General features: G+C 38.1%; 1 protein-coding gene across 1 annotated transcript in view; it reads left to right on the forward strand.

The window, feature by feature from the left end:
• Positions 1 to 7614: 7614 nt before the first annotated feature.
• LOC134754880 (uncharacterized) overlaps positions 7615 to 26215 on the forward strand; it is a 42609-nt gene continuing 24008 nt past the window's right edge. Inside the window, exons 1-6 of the mRNA XM_063691339.1 lie at positions 7615 to 7711; positions 7793 to 7930; positions 8275 to 8334; positions 18991 to 19075; positions 23709 to 23892; positions 25841 to 26062. Coding sequence (XP_063547409.1) covers positions 7618 to 7711; positions 7793 to 7930; positions 8275 to 8334; positions 18991 to 19075; positions 23709 to 23892; positions 25841 to 26062 — 783 coding nt within the window. The 5' untranslated portion in view covers positions 7615 to 7617. The remainder of the gene's footprint in view (positions 7712 to 7792; positions 7931 to 8274; positions 8335 to 18990; positions 19076 to 23708; positions 23893 to 25840; positions 26063 to 26215) is intronic.

The raw sequence follows: 26215 nt of genomic DNA on the forward strand, positions 1-26215 counted from the left end.
TTTCGTCAGGATTGAATAAAATTTGGAAAAGTTATTGAGCGGAGAAGCCAAACATGCGAAATGATTCCGTTTCTTTGCTCGCGAGTGTAAGTACCTATCCTATCTAATTATAAGAAATTACTGATTTTGCTGTCTCTTTTTATTTGGTTTCCTCGTATTTGAAATCGTGCATATCTTCCACATCATCTGCAACAAGATCTGGCCCACAGGGAAATGGCCCACTGAGTGGGCTCACACGGTCTTCATGCCCCTCCATAAAAAGGGTTCCACGAAGAAGTGTAGCAACTTTCGACTCGTTGCTCTGTCAACACACGCTAGCAAAATAATGTTACACATCATAAACGAGCGACTGAAAGCATATTTGTCCAGAGAAATTGCGCCAGAGCAAGCCGGATTTGTGAAAGGAAAAGGAACCCGCGAACAAATTCTCATCGTTCGCCAAGTCATCGAGAAGGCTCGGGAGTTCAACAAGCCGACATATATATGCTTTGTTGATTTCTCCAAAGCATTCGACTCTGTGAAATGGCCAACGTTGTGGAAAACATTACTGGACATGGTTACACCACAACACCTCGTACTCTGCTCAGGGAACTCTACGAAGGGGGAACAGCTTCAGTGCGGACAGATAACCTCCTCTCAGATAGTTTCCATCCAAGTGCGGGCGTGCGACAAGGATGCATAATCTCGCCTTTACTATTTAACGTCTACACCGAGCTTGTAATGCGAATCACTCTCAAAGACTGGACTGATGGAGTTGCGATTGGTAGATACAAAATTGCAAACTTGCGGTACGCAGATGATACCACCTTATTTGCCAGTAACGCTGACCTTATGGAGGAATTACTTCTCAAAATGGAGCGCATAAGCCTCACGTTTGGACTAAAGATAAACCGATCAAAGGCCAAGATTATGATCGTGGACCGCGTCAATGGCAATTCGCCCAACGTGACACAGATTGCGAACTGTGACGTGGTGCAGACCTACGTTTACCTCGGGGCTTTAATCTCAAACAGCGGCGGCTGCGTAGATGAAGTGAAACGACGCATGGCCATTACCAGAACTGCGATGGAGAAGTTAAAGAAAGTATGGAGGAATCGCAACATTACCAAAGCCACTAAAGTCAGACTCGTGCGAACACTTGTATTTCCCATTTTTCTTTACGCGGCAGAGACGTGGACAGTGCGCGAGTTGGAAAAGGGGAAGATAGATGCCCTGGAGATGTGGTGCTGGAGGAAGATGCTTGGGATATCGTGGACAGACTTCCGCACCAACGTGTCCATACTCCAGGAGCTCGGCATCACACAGCGTTTATCGACCGTAGTACAGTCGCGTATACTACAGTACTTTGGACATGTCTCTAGGCGAGATAACGACTCCATATTAGAGCGACTGGTCGTACAAGGCAGAATGGAGGGAACCAGATCGCGCGGCAAATCACCTATGCGCTGGACTGACCAAATAAAGTCCGCAGTGGGAAACCGCGTATCTGAATGTGCTAGACAGTCTGCCAACAGGGAGAGATGGCGGGAGATCGTGCGAAGAGCTGTGTCGGCCTCTACTACCGATGCGGACGCCTCAACGTGACCACGACCGTTCTGTCAAGAGCGATACGACAGAGAAGAAGAGTATTTGAAATGAAAAGTAGTGCTTAATTCGGGTGAAATAACCTCGACTAAAATGAGTGTCTTTCATACCTCGCCCTAACAAAAGACTATTGTTATATGTAGCTTCTGCCCGAGACTTCCTCAGCTTCCTCTGCATGGGATGTAATGGTGATTCCCTGAGCCTTAAACTATGTATCTCCATCCCAAATATCATCTATATACTTAAATCGGATCAGCGACATATGTGTGAAGAGGTACTTTCGCACTTATAATTGACCGAGCGTTAGCGAAGAGTTCCTTTTCAGCTTAGGCAACAATGCTTTCTGGTCGCATGTTCACCTATATTTTTCACATCACCCATTCGAAAAAGGCCTTTTTCTTCCCTGCTAGGAGCGATCAAAGTGGCACTTTTCTCCCTGCTAGGAGGGATCAAAGTGATAACTTTCTGGTCTAGGATACGATTTTATTTCTTTTTGCATATATTTTTTTTAGTTTAAATAATATTTTGAAACATAATACCTAATTTCCTGATAGGTGATGTGAAAAGCAGTATGTGTCACATGAATCAGAATCAGAATCAGAATGCATTTATTCGTTATAACATAGGTACATTGTATTGGTCTTATAGTTAGAGCATATTGCGAACGCTATGTTTTGCCGCTAGGCGTACGAATTTGTTTACCTATATAAACTAAGTTAAACATGCGCTAGTCTAAGGTATTCATGCTTCAATAATCAAATCAATTACAAAAATAATAAATAAGAATAGAAAGATAATTCACAATAATAATAAAATTTAAAACAATAAATATTAAAGAATGTCAACAATGAAAATTTCAAAGAAAACTACAAAAGAATTACAAAAATAGAAAAACGAGCTATAAATTATTATCATTCAAGAACTGCTGTACGCTATAGTAACATTTCTTGATTAGCAGTGATTTTAAAGTCTTCTTAAAATGTACAATATTTAATTCTTTTATAGTGTTCATGGTAGCAAAATTATTTCCACCTTGGACGTTAACACTTGAATCCCTCACTACGTTCAGGATTCTATTGTAGAACCCTTCGCTTCGTTCAGTAATCAATGTTCAGGATTCAATGTACACTGGTTAATTCAGATATTAATCAGACGATGACGTTGTGTTTCGGATAACTAACATTTTAATGACATTTACAATTAGATTTGTTAGATAGGTACAACAAGTAAATATTTTATTAACAACACTTTCATATACCTATATATAAAAACTAAATATAAAATATCTCCCTAAAGCAACCCGCTTCTGGAATGGTGCCTAGGCCCAGGACGCTGGCGGCGCTGCCCCGCCAGACTTAACCTTTCGTATGCTTAGGAGCAGATCAGCTCCATATATAATTCAACTTAAACATGAAGTTGTCACGATTGCTATTTATATGGCAATTTTTTGACATGCACATACGAAAGGTTAATCTTTGTGCGGAAAAGGAGCCTGCCCTGTGGTCGCCCGAGACACCTATTAGTCTGACCGACACTTCCTATATGAAATGTTTTGTGTCGGTAGACTCGGTCGACCATCGACTATTGCAAGCGCCGCAAAATTGTATTGACCCGTTATTAGGAACGCATATTTGCGGTGTCTGGGCCTGGTCCGTGGCAGTTCCGGGCTTCCGCGCCGATCCTTCAACATGGGACTGGGCTAGCGTATCGACGAAGGTAATAGCGTCCCACGAAAGGGCGGCCAAGGCTCCAAGAGGCCACGATGGCAAAGTAAGAGGCGGCAACTTGCTGCCATAAACCTGGGTTTTTAGGGTTCCGTAGTCAACTAGGAACCCTTATAGTTTCGTCATGTCTGTCTGTCTGTCCGATGCTTTGCTTCGTGATCGTTAGTGGATAAAGCTGCAATTTGGCATGGATATATAAATCAATAAATCCAACAGTCGTACAATAATATAATAGTTATTTGTTATACAAGGGTGCAAAGTTGTGTTTTACCCGCGAGTGTTTCAACACACGAGAAGTAAAATACATTTGCACCCGTGTGCAACCCAAAACTTTTCCCCTCACTATAGCGAGGAAAGTGCAACATCCACTGGCTCATCTTCATCACTGGAATCACTTATTTTTTACGATATTATAACAGAAAACACTGGAAATTCTGATCTTTACGTGAGTCGGTGAAAAGTGTTTATATATAAGTAAAAATTTTGTTGACAATGTTGACATTTCTGTTCTGACGTATGAAATGTCAACGATCCGATTTGAAATTGCATCGACTCAACTTGTGCGATTAGAATTAAATTTAACATCATTATAAAAAAACTAACGTTTCTTATGGAATTTTAAGGTTTATGACTTAAAATGATTAAATAAAGCTAAATTTGGTATTTTTTATTAGATTCTCAAACCATTTATTTAATGATAATTAATATCGAACGAACCATTATTATGAGCGTTTAACGTTTTGTTATCTGTCAAGCTACTTAAACACGTTCCATCCAAGGTCAAATTACTTTCCCCACTAGTGGATAAAATGCGTTTTTCCCCGCTTGTTTTAAAGGATAAAAGACGACTCTCCGAGCTAGTGAGGGGAAAAATATTTTTTTACGGCACACGACGGTTGATACGGTGTAAAGTGGGGGTGTAATTTTTTTATATCGTTTTTGTATCGTTGGATAGATCTTTTAAAACGAATAGGGGTCTTCAACAAATATTTTTTGATATAGTATATATCTTATGCACGCCATTGAAAAACGTAGAGCTAAATGTATAGGTCACATACTCCGACACGAAGGGCTAAACAAAATTATACTGGAGGGTAGAATTGAGAAAGGAAGAGAAAGAGGAATACCTAGAATATCATACATGACACAGATAGAAGAATGGTGCTGTAGCCATTCATACCAGGAGGTGAAAACGAAAGCCCAGAATAGGCTGGAATGGAAAATGCTGCAGCGACAGAGGGCCGGGCCCTCTTAATATTGATAGATAGATATATCTTCGGAAATAATTGCTCAGAAAGAAAAAAAAATTGTGTCTACCCCCTGTCTAACTTTTGAACCATCGATCCAAAAATATAAAAAAAATCGTAGATATAAGGCTTAAGAAAGACATTAAATAAAAACTATAGCGAACATGATCAGTTTACCCGTTTTTGAGTTATCGCAAAAAGTCTCCCCTTCATAGTAAAAAGACGTACAGCCACAGTTACAGTAGGTACGTTATTACGAAATTAAATGGGTTTTAAAGTTATTTGGCATTATTCATGTAAATAAAGTAAAATTTAAGAAAATTGCTTATTTTACTCATTTCATTGTTATTTATAGTTGGTCAAGCAAGTCTTGTCAGTAAATAGGAACAAAAAAAACTACTCATCGTTTTCTTTTGGGTGCTGGTACTAGTGTAAGACAAATATAGTATGATTCTCTATGTCTATGTTTGAAATGAAACAGTCCTTTGACAAACTATAATATTTAGTAATTTCTCCAAAACAGTTTGATTGGCTGAAAGAGTAATGCCATTGACGATTGGCAGTTTTAGAATGAAAAAGTAAAAAATTAAAAAAACCGGCCAAGTGCGAGTATTTGTTGTTATAGCGGCAACAGAAATACATCATCTGTGAAAATTTCAACTGTCTAGCTTTCACGGTTCATGAGATACAGCCTGGTGACAGACAGACGGACAGACGGACAGCGAAGTCTTAGTAATAGGGTCCCGTTTTTACCCTTTGGGTACAGAACCCTAAAAAGTAAGAGGCAATCCCGCCTAATTTTCATACTTTCATTAACAAATCATTTTAAAATTACTGCAGTTTCCTAAAATATGTGTTTTTTCATAAATATTGCAATTTAATGTTTTCTCGCTATGGATTATTATGTCCAGACATGCAAAGTCTGCGATTGAAAGTAAGTTCTAAGGAAAAAATCATGGCCTGGTTATACGTCTATTTAACTGATTATGCAAATTTGCCTTGTCTTTTTGGTTTCCTCATATTAGATATGAAAAGTAGATTGTTTAAATCGGGTGAAAGGCACCAAGAATCATTTTAACAATGTTAACAATCTTCTATAGGTACTAATAGCTCCAGCTTAGCCGAAGGAAGGGTAACTACAGAACCCTACACTGAGCATGGCCCGACATGCTCTTGACCGGTATTATTGTCAATTGTTTGATTAGGTACATTGTATTGTACCTTAGTAAGAAGTTGTTCTAAAACGAACGGGAAAGAAAAGAAAGAAAGAAAAAGATTATGGGACAGGGATAATTGGGAATGTTTAGTAATATTGTAATTTCCTATAGTAGTAGTAGTATTAGTAGTAATAGTAATCACTTTATTGTACACAACACAGGTTTACAATTTTTACAAAAATAAATTACAAGAATGGAAGTACAAAGGCGAAATTATCCCTAAAAGGGATCTCTTCCAGCTAACTTTCGAGTAGATGAGTGGAAAACTATAACCAGGTCAGATAGACAAACTTACGGGATGTACAAATTAATATTTAAAAAAGTAAAGTATTTAACATATTGTCTACTCATAAAATACAGAAATAACATTATAGATTTAATACACAAAATACATACTAGATACATAAATAAAATACAAAATATATATTATAATATATATAAATATCACAAGTGTAAGAAAATAAAAATAAAGGTTAGTACTTAACCAGATCACGCTGATTGGAAGGCCAAAGCTTCTTCAGATTAGCCTTGAGTGACGCTACAGACTGGGACTGTTTGAGCGACAGGGGCAACTCGTTCCACAACTTCACAGCGCGAACCGTAAAAGAATTTGCATGCACGTGGTCATATTTACGGAGGCCAAATATATACTTAATACAAACATTAAGTAAACGCTCAAGTTTATCTAGCAATTCCTCATTACAATCCAGAAACGCATAGTCACCATAGTCCAGAAGAGGGAGCAAGAGATACGGGCAAGAGTCAGTTTAGTATGAAGAGGGAGAAAATTCTGCAGCCGTCGAAGAGAGTGGAGGGATCCAAATACGTTTTTACTCACCTCAGCAACATGGGGAGCCCAAGAAAGCGTCTGATCCATGGTGATACTCAAGTTTCGGACAGTAGAGGAGAAAGGGATATTAGTCCCATCAAACAAAATGTCAGGTACCACCGTGTCTGAGAGCCTGTCTACGTAGTAAGGACTACCAATGACTATCGCCTGTGACTTCCTAGATTATGCTTCAAGTATTATTATTAAAGTTCCTAGACTATGCTTCAAGGCTCAAAAAAGTAACTCGATATTTATATAAAGAGCATTTCTGATTGTTTATCGTGCGGGACGTGCATCAGCGTCGCCTCATCATGCATCTGAGTGACCCATGGGTTTAAGTGTGAACGAGACTTACGACTTCGGCGTAGTAAACAATAGGTTGTGTTGAAAACGGGAGAGCGTTTGAGTCGTGCAGCATAAACGGGAAGAGTCCTGCATGGCCGTCGGCGGACGAGCACGAGCAGCCGCTGCTGGACTCACTTAAGGAACACGTAATGGACATTCTATAATTACACGTAAACAGACAATTTGGTTCAAATTCATCTACGAAACAATGACATTTTGAGCATAGACTTTGCGTGTATTGACCCAAAGAGAATATAACACTACGTTTGACCCATGTTTGACCAAAGTGCATTTTGACTCTGTATTTTTAAACTGTATCTTCACTTTTTTTATCAGCGGCCTGAGCAGGACAGTGCATCTACTATTATATTTGTATCCCTTTCTTTAGAGACTATTTGAAAATGTGTCGCTCAACTTCAAACTCGACCCTCTCACCTCTGACAGATGGATTTACCAGAGTTGAGGTTATGCGACTCAAACAAATAGCGACTGCATTTTAGTTATGTTGGTATATTTTACATCTAGGTCTAGGTAGGATAACATATACTAATTTATGTAGGTAGGTACCTGCATGTACAATTAGTTGACGCTTATGCAGATCAAAAAAGTCGTGGCTACCTAGATCGTTAATTGACCACATAATAAAATAAATATTGATGTAGGTATACAAAATGCTCTGTGTTCTCACATTATTTGTTGGCCACTGGTTAATTGTTTCTTGCAACGAAATGCTTCCAATACTAAGACTAAATGAGCCTAATCGAGGTAAATATTATAGAACAATGTTCAAATGACAATATGTAAGTACTTAGGAATGTGGCTGATTAGAATTGTTGTTTTTTTTAGTAGCTGGTGACCCGTGCGCATGTGTTGTGGAGACTGGGAGATCGCATTTGCAGAAACTGTCGGATATACAGCGCGACGACCACGGATTTGAGACGGGATCTGCGAGCCACTCCCACGTGGCCCAAAAATCCCCAGCAGGTCCTTGTTAATTAATCAGTTGTCATTTTCAAGTCCATTTTATACGTATTATACGTGAAAGAGGTAGCACTACTGTAACCAGCTCGGCCAACCTTTAATATACCTATAGGTATTAAAAGGTGCCCAGAGATCCTAGGTGCTACGCCTACGCCCTGTATCTCCCACTTACCTAGTCTGTTTGCAAACTATAGTAAATGTGTGTTTGATTATTTCCTCCTAACGAACTTTGTGGTATAAAGAGGTGTTTGTTTAGTCTGCGTTGTATCACGTTATTAATAGTCCTATCAAAGTTTGAGAGATCCAAAGTGTAATATTTTAATAAATAATGAATATTTATCTCTCAGAACCTATGAAGACTCTAGAAGCAATTTTATCGGATTATTTATATGGCCGTAAAACAGACGGTAAGGATGTGTCCAAGCTATTATTAGTTTAGTAGGTAGGTACAACTAGCACATGCAAGTCTAATAGAAAATGGTCTGTACAGTACAATGCCGAAACGAGGTAAGTAATACCGTTAACCTGTAATTACAGTACTGTAGTTTAAATTAGCGACCCGCCCCGGCTTCGCACCCTAAACCTTTCTGAAGAATCACTCTATGAATAGGTGAAAACCGCATGAAAATCCGTTCTGTCGTTATTGAGTTTATCGCGAACAGACAGACAGAGGCGGCGGCGCGGCGGGGGACTTGGCTTTTAACACCCGACACCCGACGCAAAAAGAGGTTTGACGCCAATGTCTGTCTGACTGTGTGTCTGTCTGTCTGTGGCATCGTAGCTCTCCAACGAATGGACCGATTTCGACGCGGTGTTTATTACGTGAATTAAGCGAGTTTCCTTGCGGTGGTTCTTAACTATGTTTGATCCAGAAGTCTGAAGAGTATCAGCTCTTTTCCAAAATGACATTGACAATGACATTGATAGAGAAAGATAGTCTTATTGCGATTCCTATAAGAGAAAAGAGAAAATAGTGCCATGCTTTGTCCTTATCACCGACCGGGTTTTTTTACATGGTCGGGTTATGGCAGCGTAGGTAGGAGGCGATGGCGAAATACCGAAATTTATAAGAGTGAAAGAGAAAAAGGATTATGCTGCCATACATTAACCTGTCAATACATGAATATGTATTTCGAGTATTTCTCTTACCCCTGGTCGCTCGGTTTCATGCAAGGGCCTGACACTCTTTGATAGAGAAAGATAGTCTTATTGCGATTCCTATAAGAGGAAAGAGAAAATAGTGCCATGCTCTGTCCTTATCACCGACCGGGTTTTTTTTCATGGTTGGGTTATGGCAGCATAGGTAGGAGGCGATGGCGAAATACCGAAATTTATAAGAGTGAAAGAGAAAAAGGATTATGCTGCCATACATTAACCTGTCAATACATTAATATGTCTTTCTCTTACCCCTGGTCGCTCGGTTTCATGTCTATAACTACTATACTATGTCTATGGAATTTTCTATCTCCATCTCTTTCTAAGTGAGTTAACAATAGAGTATAAATCAGGGGGAGGGACACTAGGAATATAGTTAACGCCATTAAAGATGGAGGATGATGGCGTAGATTTTAAAGAATGAAAGAAAAATTGCGTAAAGGAGACTTCCGATTATGCAAAGTACGTCACCAGACGTCACTATAAACTTGATACAATTTAAAGGCATGAATACAACATTAAAAAGTTTGCATATACCTCGTACATCAAGACCTTTCGTTAATCGTAATGTTGTTACCTAGCAACCGTTATTTATATATACTGTCAGAAAAAAATAATATCGTAAACAGAGATATTATTGATGTCAACTTATTATTTTACTAATATCTTTAAAGTAAATAGCAGAGTAGAGTAAAATCGGAGCAAACAAGCAAGCAGCATAAAACACGAGCAAAATTCAAATAGGGTAATTAGAAACCCAATAGTTCTAATGTTACAAAACCTGGAGGTTTACATTTTTAACAGTGCTCATGCCTAGATATCCTCGAAGGTAAGAAGAAAATACCATCCGGGGCGCTCATTGCAATCAGCGATAAAAAGTCTAGCTATAATAAAGACCTTTAAAATTACCTATTTTAATTTTGTTTACGACAAACTTGTCCGACAGAAACAGATTTGTGCAATTTGATTCCGCTAAGTAAGACGAGATAGAGTGCATCGTGCGTAGACAAAACATAGGACCTATGCGTGAAATTCATCAGCTACTACTATGGTTTTGTTATATTCATTCCACTCTTTAAAATCTTTTTTACGTAATATTATGTCTACTTGGGCGGTTTACGAGTTTTTTTTTTGTTTGATATCTTGCTCGAGAGTTTGATCAATAAAAGTTTTTTGTTACAAACAAAAAATGGACTTGTAAACTGGCCAAGTAGACCTAATAATATGTGGGACGAAAGTACACGTATGGATGCATATGTAGTTGTGCACGCACACATATATACTTGGTTTCAGAATAAAATCAAAGATGGCGCTTTCAAATCAGTTTCCATAAAATGCTTCAAGAGGGCTCTCTTTACCTATTATACTTACTTTACTCTTTGGTATAAATTATCTATTGACATTTTTATCTGTCACCTCTCCAGTTATATAATAAACCTCCTTTATAGTTATGCTCGCCGTGCCTAAGCGCTACATGTATGTATTTTCAAACAAAGAAACACTCGTTTTTCTCTCGGCCGACTTCAATATAATTCTTAAACCTCTTTCATAGGTATGTGCGCCTGGTACATTATATTAAACCTGGTATATTCAAACAAGTATACTGTTGGAGTTGCATGAACGTACTGGCACATCACTACTACAAGGTTTTAAATGTGTGTCACTTATTATACTCTGTCAATTCTGATATATTGCGAAAATGTGTATGATCTAATTTTAATTTGTTTTAATGTGATTAAGAAAATAAAACAAACGTTTATTATTAGAAATATAATTATTCTTTCATCCGTCCTCCACCCAACAAGTGATAGCAGAGCGTGGTTGGCTAGTTAAATGTAGTCGGTGAAAATAAAACTTCGTTCAAAATGAGCACGTCGGCAGCAACCGCTTCGTCGTCGTACCATCGCATCGAAGCCCTAACAAAAGAAAACTATGATACGTGGTATCTCCAAGCGCAAGCAGTGCTAATCAAAAATGGCCTGTGGGGATACGCAAGTGGAGAGATACCCGAGCCGACTGAAACTAGCGACGAGACGGAGAAGAAAGAATTTCTACGCAAAGATCTACTAGCACGGTCAGAATTATTACTACTCATCTCGCCTTTAGCAAATAAAAAGTTGCAAAACTTCATCCGAGCTTTGGAAAAAACAGAAAATCATTTATCAAAGTACTGGTCCCGCAAGAAAAGCAACACTGCTAAAGCATCTCATACTGAAAAAGCATGATAACGGTGACGTCCGCGAACATCTAAACGACTTCATGGACACCGTAGATAAACTGGCAGACATGAGCATAACTTTAAATAGTGATCTACTAAGTATAATGATCCTATACAGCTTACCTGCTTCGTTCGAAAACTTCAGAATAGCGGTAGAATCGAGGGATACCCTACCAAAGCCTGAAGAGCTGAAAATTAAAATTATAAAAGAAAGCGAAACTAGACAAAACCAAGAACGCAAAAAGAAAGAAGAGAAGGTGCATTCTATTCCAAGAAAATGCCAAAATACTGTCAGAAATGCAAGAAAAAGGGGCATAATACCGAGGAATGCTGGAGCAAGAAAAATAAACCTCAACCAAATCAACAATTCCACAAAAGGGAAGAGAAAAACTTCAGCATCACGCCTACTTGTCTGTCCATCACCTCTGCAGATACCGGGTCTGAACATGGACCCCAACTCGGACCCGGACCCGGACCGAACTCTGACCCAAACTTGGACCCGGACAGCCGGACACGGACCCGGACTCTAATCCGGACCCGGAAATGCTACTAGAAAAGTGGGTTAGGTGGGTGGTTGGGTTTTGAACTGCGATTCTCACAGAACAGAACTGCTATCAGAAAAGTAGGTTAGGTTAGAGCTGTGACCCTTACAGAAACGAAATGCTATCAGAAAAGTAGGTTAGGTTAGGTTAGAACTGCGACCCTTACAGAAACGAAATGCTACTAGAAAAGTGGGTGGTTTTACCTCCTTTTCTACATTATTAGGCAAAAGATGCTGTCATTTTCATTTCATTGTCTGGAATCTAAGAGTGCACCATCAACAATAAGTGAAATTTCAGCGGCATCCCCCATTGAAGTCGGTTTTTTTTCTTAAAAATTATTTAATATACAATAGTTCTTGTAGAAAGATGGTCAGACGAAATTACTAAAATAGCAGGAAAACATTGGATTGAAGAAGCAAAAACTAGAGATAAATGGAAGGAGTTGGAGGAGGCCTATACTCGAGAGAGGTCCTTAATATCTAAGACATAATTTATATACCAAATTGAAAAATTAAATTTTATTAAAATAATTGAATTATAAATTATATTAAAATCAACATAATGAAAAAATGTTAAAAATAATTATTTTGTAGACATACAGTAAATTATTTAAAATATAAAGTATAAGTTATGCATGCACCATTAATTCGATATTTCTCATATAATATTGTAACGATATTAAGGAATAAACGGCTTTTTTATTTTATTTTTATTTATTTATTATAGTTCTTGTAGTATCGAAAGGGCCAAGCCTCATAATTTGACTAAGGTGTAGAGTTTGTGAAGTTACGGCTTGTAGAGTTAGAAGCTTGGCTCTACAAGAGATCTGATACCTTTTTGACAGTGCGAGCCTTATGGTTTCGTCTTGGCAACATTTTACATGAAAATGTTTTTGGTGGGATTTCACTTATTTTTGTAAGTTGCTTATGACAATCTTCCATCCCCTCATTTAAAGGGTTGGGGCCATAGAGGATATAATATAATAGAGCGATACTGTCATAGTAATTTCACTGCCATCTATCGACACACGATTAGAACTAAAAATATTAAAAAAAAAAAAATTATAGTTGGTCAAACCAAATTGGCAGTAAATAAGAACCAAAAAAACCTATAGTCATCCTTTTTTTTGGGTGCTAGTACTAGTGTAAGACAAAGATAGTATGATTATCTCTGTCTATGTTTGAAATGAGACAGTCCTTTGGCTTTGACAAACTATATATATGGATAAATGATTTTTTATACTTGCATTAATTATATTTATATTATTTCGACCCATGTTCTTTCACTGATATGCGTTAAAATTGTTAAATAAGAAACGAAACCGTCAACGCCATCTATCCGAGAGTACGTTTTTTCCTTATACTGTATCCATCTATACGGAGTTATATCTATCTTTGGTTGCGGGTAATTTACTATTAAAAATCCTGAAATAGGTATCTGGAGGCATCTTTTACACAATCTGCTTTTTACTAATTCCCGACACAAACTTCAACCCCCTTTTTCCCCATAACGCTCTTTTCCGCCCCCTTGCGGGGTGATTTTGGGGTTGAAAACTATTTTATATCCTGCTCCATAACAAAAACTATCTATATACTAAATTACAACTAAATCGGTTTAGCGATCATTAATTCCCCATACAAAATGACCCCAAGGATTTTCAAGAGATGTTCAAGCGCAACAACAGCGACCGTCTGAGAGGTCATCACTTAAAGCTAGAAAGGCATAGGTCTCACAGTAACCCTTACAAACACTTTCTGAGCAACCGAGTAGTTAAGGGCTTGGAACAAACTCCAGTTTCAGCACAAAATGTGAACCAGTTTAAAAATAAATTAGACAAGCATAACACTACATCTAATACTCGTTCATGATAACTACATATCTTTATGATTACTGGATACAGGCCATATCAGTTGCCATAACTGCCTGCCTGCTTATTAAATAATAATAAATAAAAATAATAATAAAATTCCACCCCTAAAGTATGAGCTATGTAATTGAAATTTTTTATGATTAATAAGTCTACTAATGACATAATATCTCGAGAATTTTGTTTATCTGGTTTACATTTTTAACAGTGCTCATGCCTAGATATCCTCGAAGGTAAGAAGAAAATACCATCCGGGGCGCTCATTGCAATCAGCGATAAAAAGTCTAGCTATAATAAAGACCTTTAAAATTACCTATTTTAATTTTGTTTACGACAAACTTGTCCGACAGAAACAGATTTGTGCAATTTGATTCCGCTAAGTAAGACGAGATAGAGTGCATCGTGCGTAGACAAAACATAGGACCTATGCGTGAAATTCATCAGCTACTACTATGGTTTTGTTATATTCATTCCACTCTTTAAAATCTTTTTTACGTAATATTATGTCTACTTGGGCGGTTTACGAGTTTTTTTTTTTGTTTGATATCTTGCTCGAGAGTTTGATCAATAAAAGTTTTTTGTTACAAACAAAAAATGGACTTGTAAACTGGCCAAGTAGACCTAATAATATGTGGGACGAAAGTACACGTATGGATGCATATGTAGTTGTGCACGCACACATATATACTTGGTTTCAGAATAAAATCAAAGATGGCGCTTTCAAATCAGTTTCCATAAAATGCTTCAAGAGGGCTCTCTTTACCTATTATACTTACTTTACTCTTTGGTATAAATTATCTATTGACATTTTTATCTGTCACCTCTCCAGTTATATAATAAACCTCCTTTATAGTTATGCTCGCCGTGCCTAAGCGCTACATGTATGTATTTTCAAACAAAGAAACACTCGTTTTTCTCTCGGCCGACTTCAATATAATTCTTAAACCTCTTTCATAGGTATGTGCGCCTGGTACATTATATTAAACCTGGTATATTCAAACAAGTATACTGTTGGAGTTGCATGAACGTACTGGCACATCACTACTACAAGGTTTTAAATGTGTGTCACTTATTATACTCTGTCAATTCTGATATATTGCGAAAATGTGTATGATCTAATTTTAATTTGTTTTAATGTGATTAAGAAAATAAAACAAACGTTTATTATTAGAAATATAATTATTCTTTCATCCGTCCTCCACCCAACAAGTGATAGCAGAGCGTGGTTGGCTAGTTAAATGTAGTCGGTGAAAATAAAACTTCGTTCAAAATGAGCACGTCGGCAGCAACCGCTTCGTCGTCGTACCATCGCATCGAAGCCCTAACAAAAGAAAACTATGATACGTGGTATCTCCAAGCGCAAGCAGTGCTAATCAAAAATGGCCTGTGGGGATACGCAAGTGGAGAGATACCCGAGCCGACTGAAACTAGCGACGAGACGGAGAAGAAAGAATTTCTACGCAAAGATCTACTAGCACGGTCAGAATTATTACTACTCATCTCGCCTTTAGCAAATAAAAAGTTGCAAAACTTCATCCGAGCTTTGGAAAAAACAGAAAATCATTTATCAAAGTACTGGTCCCGCAAGAAAAGCAACACTGCTAAAGCATCTCATACTGAAAAAGCATGATAACGGTGACGTCCGCGAACATCTAAACGACTTCATGGACACCGTAGATAAACTGGCAGACATGAGCATAACTTTAAATAGTGATCTACTAAGTATAATGATCCTATACAGCTTACCTGCTTCGTTCGAAAACTTCAGAATAGCGGTAGAATCGAGGGATACCCTACCAAAGCCTGAAGAGCTGAAAATTAAAATTATAAAAGAAAGCGAAACTAGACAAAACCAAGAACGCAAAAAGAAAGAAGAGAAGGTGCATTCTATTCCAAGAAAATGCCAAAATACTGTCAGAAATGCAAGAAAAAGGGGCATAATACCGAGGAATGCTGGAGCAAGAAAAATAAACCTCAACCAAATCAACAATTCCACAAAAGGGAAGAGAAAAACTTCAGCATCACGCCTACTTGTCTGTCCATCACCTCTGCAGATACCGGGTCTGAACATGGACCCCAACTCGGACCCGGACCCGGACCGAACTCTGACCCAAACTTGGACCCGGACAGCCGGACACGGACCCGGACTCTAATCCGGACCCGGAAATGCTACTAGAAAAGTGGGTTAGGTGGGTGGTTGGGTTTTGAACTGCGATTCTCACAGAACAGAACTGCTATCAGAAAAGTAGGTTAGGTTAGAGCTGTGACCCTTACAGAAACGAAATGCTATCAGAAAAGTAGGTTAGGTTAGGTTAGAACTGCGACCCTTACAGAAACGAAATGCTACTAGAAAAGTGGGTGGTTTTACCTCCTTTTCTACATTATTAGGCAAAAGATGCTGTCATTTTCATTTCATTGTCTGGAATCTAAGAGTGCACCATCAACAATAAGTGAAATTTCAGCGGCATCCCCCATTGAAGTCGGTTTTTTTTCTTAAAAATTATTTAATATACAATAGTTCTTGTAGAAAGATGGTCAGACGAAATTACTAAAATAGCAGGAAAACATTGGATTGAAGAAGCAAAAACTAGAGATAAATGGAAGGAGTTGGAGGAGGCCTATACTCGAGAGAGGTCCTTAATATCTAAGACATAATTTATATACCAAATTGAAAAATTAAATTTTATTAAAATAATTGAATTATAAATTATATTAAAATCAACATAATGAAAAAATGTTAAAAATAATTATTTTGTAGACATACAGTAAATTATTTAAAATATAAAGTATAAGTTATGCATGCACCATTAATTCGATATTTCTCATATAATATTGTAACGATATTAAGGAATAAACGGCTTTTTTATTTTATTTTTATTTATTTATTATAGTTCTTGTAGTATCGAAAGGGCCAAGCCTCATAATTTGACTAAGGTGTAGAGTTTGTGAAGTTACGGCTTGTAGAGTTAGAAGCTTGGCTCTACAAGAGATCTGATACCTTTTTGACAGTGCGAGCCTTATGGTTTCGTCTTGGCAACATTTTACATGAAAATGTTTTTGGTGGGATTTCACTTATTTTTGTAAGTTGCTTATGACAATCTTCCATCCCCTCATTTAAAGGGTTGGGGCCATAGAGGATATAATATAATAGAGCGATACTGTCATAGTAATTTCACTGCCATCTATCGACACACGATTAGAACTAAAAATATTAAAAAAAAAAAAATTATAGTTGGTCAAACCAAATTGGCAGTAAATAAGAACCAAAAAAACCTATAGTCATCCTTTTTTTTGGGTGCTAGTACTAGTGTAAGACAAAGATAGTATGATTATCTCTGTCTATGTTTGAAATGAGACAGTCCTTTGGCTTTGACAAACTATATATATGGATAAATGATTTTTTATACTTGCATTAATTATATTTATATTATTTCGACCCATGTTCTTTCACTGATATGCGTTAAAATTGTTAAATAAGAAACGAAACCGTCAACGCCATCTATCCGAGAGTACGTTTTTTCCTTATACTGTATCCATCTATACGGAGTTATATCTATCTTTGGTTGCGGGTAATTTACTATTAAAAATCCTGAAATAGGTATCTGGAGGCATCTTTTACACAATCTGCTTTTTACTAATTCCCGACACAAACTTCAACCCCCTTTTTCCCCATAACGCTCTTTTCCGCCCCCTTGCGGGGTGATTTTGGGGTTGAAAACTATTTTATATCCTGCTCCATAACAAAAACTATCTATATACTAAATTACAACTAAATCGGTTTAGCGATCATTAATTCCCCATACAAAATGACCCCAAGGATTTTCAAGAGATGTTCAAGCGCAACAACAGCGACCGTCTGAGAGGTCATCACTTAAAGCTAGAAAGGCATAGGTCTCACAGTAACCCTTACAAACACTTTCTGAGCAACCGAGTAGTTAAGGGCTTGGAACAAACTCCAGTTTCAGCACAAAATGTGAACCAGTTTAAAAATAAATTAGACAAGCATAACACTACATCTAATACTCGTTCATGATAACTACATATCTTTATGATTACTGGATACAGGCCATATCAGTTGCCATAACTGCCTGCCTGCTTATTAAATAATAATAAATAAAAATAATAATAAAATTCCACCCCTAAAGTATGAGCTATGTAATTGAATTTTTTTATGATTAATAAGTCTACTAATGACATAATATCTCGAGAATTTTGTTTATCTGGTATAATCCAAACCCAAGTTATGAGGGTTCAAAAATAGAAAAAAGGAAAATATAAACCAAAAAATAAGTAAAAACTGTACTTAATAACTTAATTTCAATTCTTTTTTTAAAAAAGGGAACCGCCTTAAAAAAACCAACCCACTGAAAAGCACAAAATATTTTTATATAACCCCACCTCTATCCCAGTCCAGTTCCTATCCCGTCGTAAAGCAAATTATTTCTGCCAAAAAGTAGTTAATACCTAATAATAAGCAAATTAATAACCATCCGGGTAATTATTTAAGTGTTGAAGGCGGTGCCAAACCAAAATGTTAGAGAACCAAAATTTTAGACAACAAAGAACGCTGCACTTACTTGCAAAAAAAAGACATATTTACATAGTTCTTACACTACTACTTCTCGTATTTTTTTTCTATTTGGCAGCAAAGAATGTTTTTGTTGGTTTGGCACCGCCTTCAAAAATTAAGCCATTACCCGGATGGTTATTAATTTGCTTAGTATTAGGTATTAATTACTTTTTGGCAGAAATTTGCTTTACGACGGGATAGGGACTGGATAAAAACAACTCACTAAAAAATAAAAAAATAAATGAAAGAAAAAAAACAAAATAAAAACCAAAAAATAAGTAAAAACTGTACTTAATAACTTAATTTCAATTCTATAAAAAAAAAGGGAACCGCCTTCAAGAAACCAACCCACTGAAATGCACAAAATATTTTTTATATACCCCACCCCTATCCTTGTTGGGCGGTTAAAAAAACGACGAAGCGCTTTGAGAAAAGGTAGGTAGTGCCCTTGCGCTTCGCTTTGCTCGTCTTGGCGGGGGCACTCCGTGCCCCCAGATTAAGCTTGCTGTGGGGCTAGGTTGATTTGTGTAACATGTCCTATAATATATATTTATTTATAAAACTACAAAGTGATCCATTTTCATTCTGTATGAGTGTGGCTGTGGAGTGGTTGCATAGTAGAACATACTTCGTATCGTAACATTATAAAGAAAAAATTGTATGAAGTTACTATTTATAATTGTTGTAATATTTAGTGTGTCTAAATTGTAGGTGATCAAGATTCGGACGAAGATTCCGGAGCTGAAAGTATTAGTTCCAAAAATGATAACTACTTCCCCTCAGGACGTTTACTGCAGTAAGCCATTACATACCTAGTCATGTTTACATTCGTACTTAAAATTCATAGAGATTAAGGTTAAGAGGCTTTCGGGAAAGCGCTGAGATGAGGAGAGGAGGTTAAAGACAGATTCACAACATCTACAGATAATTAAATACGCACGAGTACAGTACATACATGGGCTATGTATGTACTGTATGGCTGTGTGTGTATACCTATAGATGGCACATACATAAACGAAACACAGGTTGTAGGTGATTTAAATCTGTCTTACGATGCCAGCTCTTATTATAAAAAAGTTAAGAGACTAGGTACTTCTCGTGAGCGACTCCATACATCTAGCACGATTTCAGGTATGAGGTCGCGCGCGAGTAGGCGAGTCATGGTAGCCGATCAGTTACATTAGGTAAGTGTACTATATTGCTAAGACAGTTGAGTTCATCGCCCTAGTTGACGACCTGACGTGTTGGTGCCCTAGAGTGCCTTTTAATACATCTTATCTTATCTTATGGTTTCGGGGGCCCTTACGGATACACTTCGACCCATAGGGATCTTTTGTGCAGTTACCCCCTAGGAAAGATCCGTCCGCTACTCAAGAGCCTTCCCCACCATCTCCATATGCCGGATGATGGACCTTATGGGTAGCTTTTTGAATTCCTTTGGTACCAGGTAGCCTGTTCCAAAGTCCTTCATTCTTTGTATGGCGAGGGCGTGACATTCACACATAAGGTGTTCTATTGTCTCTTCCTCTTCGCCACACATACGACAATCGGTGTTGTCAGCGTGCCCCATCTTGGCCAGGATTCCCTTGACCCCGTAATGGCCAGTAAACACCCCCGTTATTATTTGGAGTTGCCGTTTGCTAAGTTTCCAAAGCTTTTTGCTCCAACCAGAGTCTACCCCTTGTATAAAGAGCTTTGAGTGCTTTAGACCCGTCAGACTGTCCCATTCTTCCTGGTGTTTGGTCTTAGTAAGGTCTTTGATAGCCGTTGTGATGGTTCCCTGTGAGAGCCCCACGAATGGTTCCGGACCTAAAAGGTTGTTTGCAGATCCGGCTCTGGCAAGTTCATCTGCATTTTCATTGCCCATGAATCCCTCGTGCCCTGGGATCCACATCAGTTGCACTTTGTTTTGCCTTCCAAGCTTGTTCAGAGCTTGGATGCCATTGTATACCAGTCTAGAGTCCACTCTAGGCGCCTTAAGCGCTTTGAGTGCAGCTTGACTGTCGCTGAGAATATAGATATTCTTCCCTTGGGTTTGCCTAACTATATTCTCATGTCCACAGGCAATTATAGCGTATGTCTCGGCTTGGAAGACAGTGGCGTAATTGCCCATGCTTATGCTACTACTAAAGTCATTTGCATAAATGCCTGCCCCAGTACCAGAATCTGTCTTGGACCCGTCTGTGTACCATATGATGTCATTTTCATCAGACATTGGTGCTTCAAGACCTTCGGTCCATTCAGCCTTTGTTGGAACTTTAACATTAAAATTCTTACGGAACACAAACTTGGGTTGCATCTTATCGCAGCCCATATTCGTAATCCTTTTCATGAAATTGTCACATTCCATGTTTGTGTGTTTAGTCTTTGGCTTGTTATCGCTCCAGAGGCCTGTCAAAGCCAGCCTGTGTAACGATTTCCGCGCCTCAGATTGTATCACTAGGTGCAGCGGCGGGAGGTCTAGTAGTACCTCCATCGCCGCTGTTGGCGTCGTTCTAAACGCGCCAGTAATAGCCATGCACGCCGTTCTTTGTATTTTCGTAAGGGCATCCCTGCATGTGCTCTTTAGTGTCCTTGGCCACCATGCCAGGCATCCGTACAGAATGATAGGTCTTACCATCATGGTATAGATCCATCTCAGTACCTTTGGGTTTAAACCCCACGTTTTGCCATATGCCGTTCTACACATTCCAAACACCCTCAGTGCCTTGGTTATGGTAGTTCCGACATGCTTTTTCCAGTTCAGTTCTTTATCTAGTGTTAAACCTAGATATTTCACTTCATCGGACATTTCCAGAACCCTTCCATAAAGCTTCAGCTGTTTCATGCCGTTCAATTCAATTCAATATTTTATTGATAAAATATACATTTTACACGTCAAATTTTTCAAAGGTACATATACAGTTTTTTATTATTAACACATTAATACACATTTTGCTATTTTGCGTTAAGGGTCTTTTTCCTGGTAAACGGTACTACTACTGTTTTGCCAGGATTGATGGAGAGCTGATGATGGTTGCACCACCTCTCCACTTGCTTCAGTGCTGTATTCATGATTTCCGATACCGTTCCCGGGAATTTCCCGTTTACAAGAATCACTAAATCATCTGCATACCCTACCGTGTATATTGGGCCTTTGTTTAGTTCTTCCAGCAGTGAGTTCACTACCAGGCTCCAGAGAGTCGGTGAAAGAACCCCCCCCTGTGGGCAACCCTTCGTGGCCGTGGCTAATATTTCATCTCCCATGAGGGTGGACTTTATTAGTCGGCTATTTAGCATAGTACCAATCCATCTACAGATTGTCGGTTCTATGCCATGTTTAGATGCTGCAGTGCTGATTGCCTGATACGTGGTGCGGTCAAATGCCCCCTCCACGTCTAGAAAAGTGGCTAGGCATAGTTCCTTGTTCTCTATCGCCTGCTCTGCTTTGGTTGTCACCAGGTGCAGTGCCGTTTCAGTCGATTTACCCGGCTGGTACGCACATTGCAATTGGTGCAGTGGATGTCTCTTAAGAGGACCATCCCTTATATGTCTGTCTACCAGTTTCTCCAATGTTATGAGGAAAAATAATACATACTTGAGTGATTATGAGATAAATCTGAAAAATCTGTAGCAGTGGTTTCGTTATGTGGGACTATTCAACAATAGTACATTATGATAGAAGTGTGCTACGTTGGTTAATACAGACGAGGCGATATTGTGCACGCGAGCTGTAAGCGAGCGCGCAATAAGAAAGCCGATGTGTGTAATGACCAATGCACACGCGTTTTGTACGACTTTTTCAACACACTTGCCAGGAAAAAACAAAACATAAATTTGATTTTCAGAATGGTGACTTACATATTTAACATCGAATAATTGCACATTAAGCTACCAACATGTTTTTCAAGAAAGACTGGGCGTTTTTGCTGATTTTCCATTGTATAAAAGTTTCATATACCGCCAATTATTTTTCACCTGATTTTGATGGTAAAAGGCTATCGTTCTCGGCTCTTGCCTCTATTAGTATTACTGGCTGCGTAAATTTTATGCGTTCTTCATTTTCAATGCTTGAAAATGACATTTTCGTATATATATAAACTAAAAACATGCAAAACTATTCCAATGAGGGCTATCGTTTTTTTGCTCAACAGTTGGCGCCTCTGTTCAATCAATCAATCTTTAAGTAGTATGGCTCCATCGGTACTGTCGATGATTTCGCCAACGTCAAAGTGGGATCCCCGTGGGATCGAATTAATATTTCTAGATTTTCTTCAGCCAGTGTACGGTAAATAAAATTATGGGCCTCTAGGGCTCTAGCCAGACACGGTTAGAGGTAGAAATACCAAATGCTCTTTCAACTGCCAAGAGCACGACGTTGTTCGGTAGTTCGTTGTTGTTGTCTCGTAAAACCGATAGCTGGATTTTACGAGAAGCACGTGGACTACCGGCCGTTGACTCCAAAATGGTGGTTAAACACGCTTTGAGATTAATTCTCCATTCACTGCACACTACCAAATTAGATTACTGTATAATAAAGCTATCGATATTACACTTTAAACAATATTAATGAACAAAAAATAAAGGAATTAATCACGAGGCTACTATCAAGATGGCGTTCGAACCGGAAGTCCGGCGCCTCTGTTGATGGTGGTCCAAAAGACTAAAGAACAGCTGTCAGTCATTTGAATTGACAAGTGACATTTGACATTTCGAACTTTGCGAATACCACCATCCACACTGGCGCCCCTAGCGGCGAATTCATACGCGTTAGCCCTCATTTTATGACAAATACGGAAAATGGCTGGCACGTTATTTTTTTTTACGTACGATTCCAATGCACGCGCAAGGCAAAGGCGCAAACGAAATCGACAAACAGCCAATAAAAAAAAAATGAAAAAAAGCTAATATTTTAGTATTTCTAACCGACGGATGGAGATCAAATCAATTAAATGTTATGTTTATTCATTAATGTAATTTACGAGATAATTTAATCTATAAATTATGTTTGGTGAGATAAAAACCTCTTTAACCTAACATTGAAAACCTAATAGTTGGTTAAAAAAATGTATTACTCGACCAAATTAAGAAGGTTCCGTTTCCATGCATATTATTAGCAATCAGTTACCTTCTTAACTCAGTCGGATAATATAATGAAAAAGCACGAGTGTTATAATATACTGAAAAAGCACGCGTGTTTAATATCTAGGATTATGAGCCAAAAATCGGTGGAATAAAAATGTCGTTTTGAGCAAGTGCGTTGAAATAGTTATTTTCGATACAAGTGCGGAAAAGAGGAAATTCGAAACGAGTGGCGATAAATTAAAACACGACCGCAGGGAGTGTTTTAAATTTACACAAGTTGCGAATTACCTTATCGCACGTGTATCGAACAACGTTTTACAGTACATATGGCCCTTTAAACTTTTTTAATTTGATTGATATTATAGCAGCGAAATGTTTCTAAACAAGACCGGCGTACACCTGCCGTCACCTGACCTGCTGCACACGGGGCACTGTCGGCTGCGGCTCACTCCCGACTACCTGCAGACGGCCGTGGACGCTTTCGCCATTATACTCGAGGGCAGCCTGGCGGACGTGCGGGCCTTGCCCGGCGACTATGTGCTGCGATCTGTAGGTCTGCTTTTATAGGTAGAATTTGCATAAAATAAAATATTTGCAAAAAGTTTGTAAAATATTTGCAAGTGCGAGTCGGACTCGCGCACTAAGGGTTCCGTACCATTACACAAAAAAAAACCGGCCAAGTGCGAGTCGGACTCGCGTTCCAAGGGTTCCGTACATTACACAATTTTAACAATGTATTTTTTATGTGAATGTCTTTAAAAACCCGTAGGGGTCGGATCAAAAACTAAAAGGTAAATTGCGGTTTACGATTTATGACGTATTAAAAAAAACTACTTACTAGATCTCGTTCAAACCAATTTTCGGTGGAAGTTTGCATGGTAATGTACATCATATATTTTTTTTAGTTTTATCATTCTCTTATTTTAGAAGTTACAGGGGGGGAGGGGCACACATTTTATCACTTTGGAAGTGTCCCTCGCGCAAACTATTCAGTTTAGAAAAAAACCGGCCAAGTGCGAGTCGGTTCGCGTTCCAAGGGTTCCGTACATTATACAATTTAAACAATGTATTTTTTATGTGAACCGTGAGTGAAATGTCTCTAAAAACCCGTAGGGGTCGGATCAAAAACTAAGTAATTAAGTCCGACTCATGCTTGACTGCATATTTCTAATAGGTTTTCCTGTAATCTATAGGTAAAGATCTATTTTGTGTTTTTTTTATTTAAAATTTTTGACCCAGTAGTTTTGGAGACAAAGGGGGGGGGGGGGGGAATAGTCATTTTTAGGGTTCCGTACCCAAAGGGTAAAAACGGGACCCTATTACTAAGACTCCGCTGTCCGTCTGTCCATCTGTCCGTCTGTCACCAGGCTGTATCTCATGAACCGTGATAGCTAGACAGTTGAAATTTTCACAGATGATGTATTTCTGTTGCCGCTATAACAACAAATACTAAAAAGCACGGAAACCTCGGTGCGCGAGTCCGACTCGCACTTGGCCGGTTTTTTGCCTATTTTCTTGAATAACTTCTAAATTGTTTATCCTAAAATTATATATATATTTTTTTCCCCACTAAGAGTGTATAAGTGGCATTGTAATCGGATTGAGGTACTTATAACATGTGTGGTAGGTATAGTAGATAGGTACTAAACTAATAATGATACACTGACGATTATAGTAGTAATTACAGTGCTGACAAGATTCAATCACATAACATTTGAGAACTACACATTTATTATGATGAATGTAAGGCTAAGTTTGTATTGGGCCAAAATTAGGTATATTTGAGATAATGAAAAATATATATTTGAGATTCTCACAATGAGCTCTTTCATATGATATGTAACACGATATATTTTGAAAAACTTTATTTTTAAATTTTCTCATTTACCCCCAAGGATGGCCCCCGTGTTTAAAATTCATTTGTTTACATTACATGACCGTCTTTGGGTCACAAACTTACATACGTATACCAAATTTTAACTTAATTCGTTCATTAGTTTCGGAGAAAATAGGCTGTGACAGACGGACATACAAACGCACGAGTGATCCTATAAATGTTCCGTTTTTTCCTTTTGAGGTACGGAACCCTAAAAATGATATTAGAAACCTCAATATCATTTTTGAAGACCTATCCATAGTTACCCCACACGTATGGGTTTGATGAAAAAAAAATTTTTGAGTTTCAGTTCTAAGTATGGGGAACCCCTAAAATTTATTGTTTTTTTTTTGTGTGTAAATCTTAATGCGGTTCACAGAATACATCTACTTACCAAGTTTCAACAGTATAGTTCTTATAGTTTCGGAAAAAAGTGGCTGTGATATACGGACGGACAGACAGACAGACAGACAGACATGACGAATCCATAAGGGTTCCGTTTTTTACCATTTGGCTACGGAACCCTAAAAACAGTCATTTTTGGCATGAAAATGACCAGACATGATAACACACCATTTAAAAAAATACGCCTCTATAGTAAGTACCTATATAACCTTTCAGGCACGCACAATTTCCATGATGAAACTACCTCAGGAGAAGTTGAGTGCCATGTGGGACGTCGTGTTGAATGGACGGAAGCCTAGCGACATCACATACAAGACTTTAGAGATTTATAGGCCTCTATTCAAGTATCTCAGTGGGCAGCAAATAGCGCAGATAAATTTGAGTGATCCCAGGATTGTTAACTATATAGGCACCCATCCTGAACTTACCAGACATCAGGTAAATAAATATTGTACGCAATTTAGAACCATCATAAAGAAATAAGTAAGTAAGTTTAGAATGTTCTCTCGATACATATGTAGATAAAAACGCATTTAATAATAAGTTTTAAGTGACCTAGGCGAAAACTTATTTATAATAAGATTTAAGCTT

Source organism: Cydia strobilella, chromosome Z, assembly GCF_947568885.1.
Source record: "Cydia strobilella chromosome Z, ilCydStro3.1, whole genome shotgun sequence".
In the NCBI taxonomy this organism is placed as follows: Eukaryota; Metazoa; Arthropoda; class Insecta; order Lepidoptera; family Tortricidae; genus Cydia; species Cydia strobilella.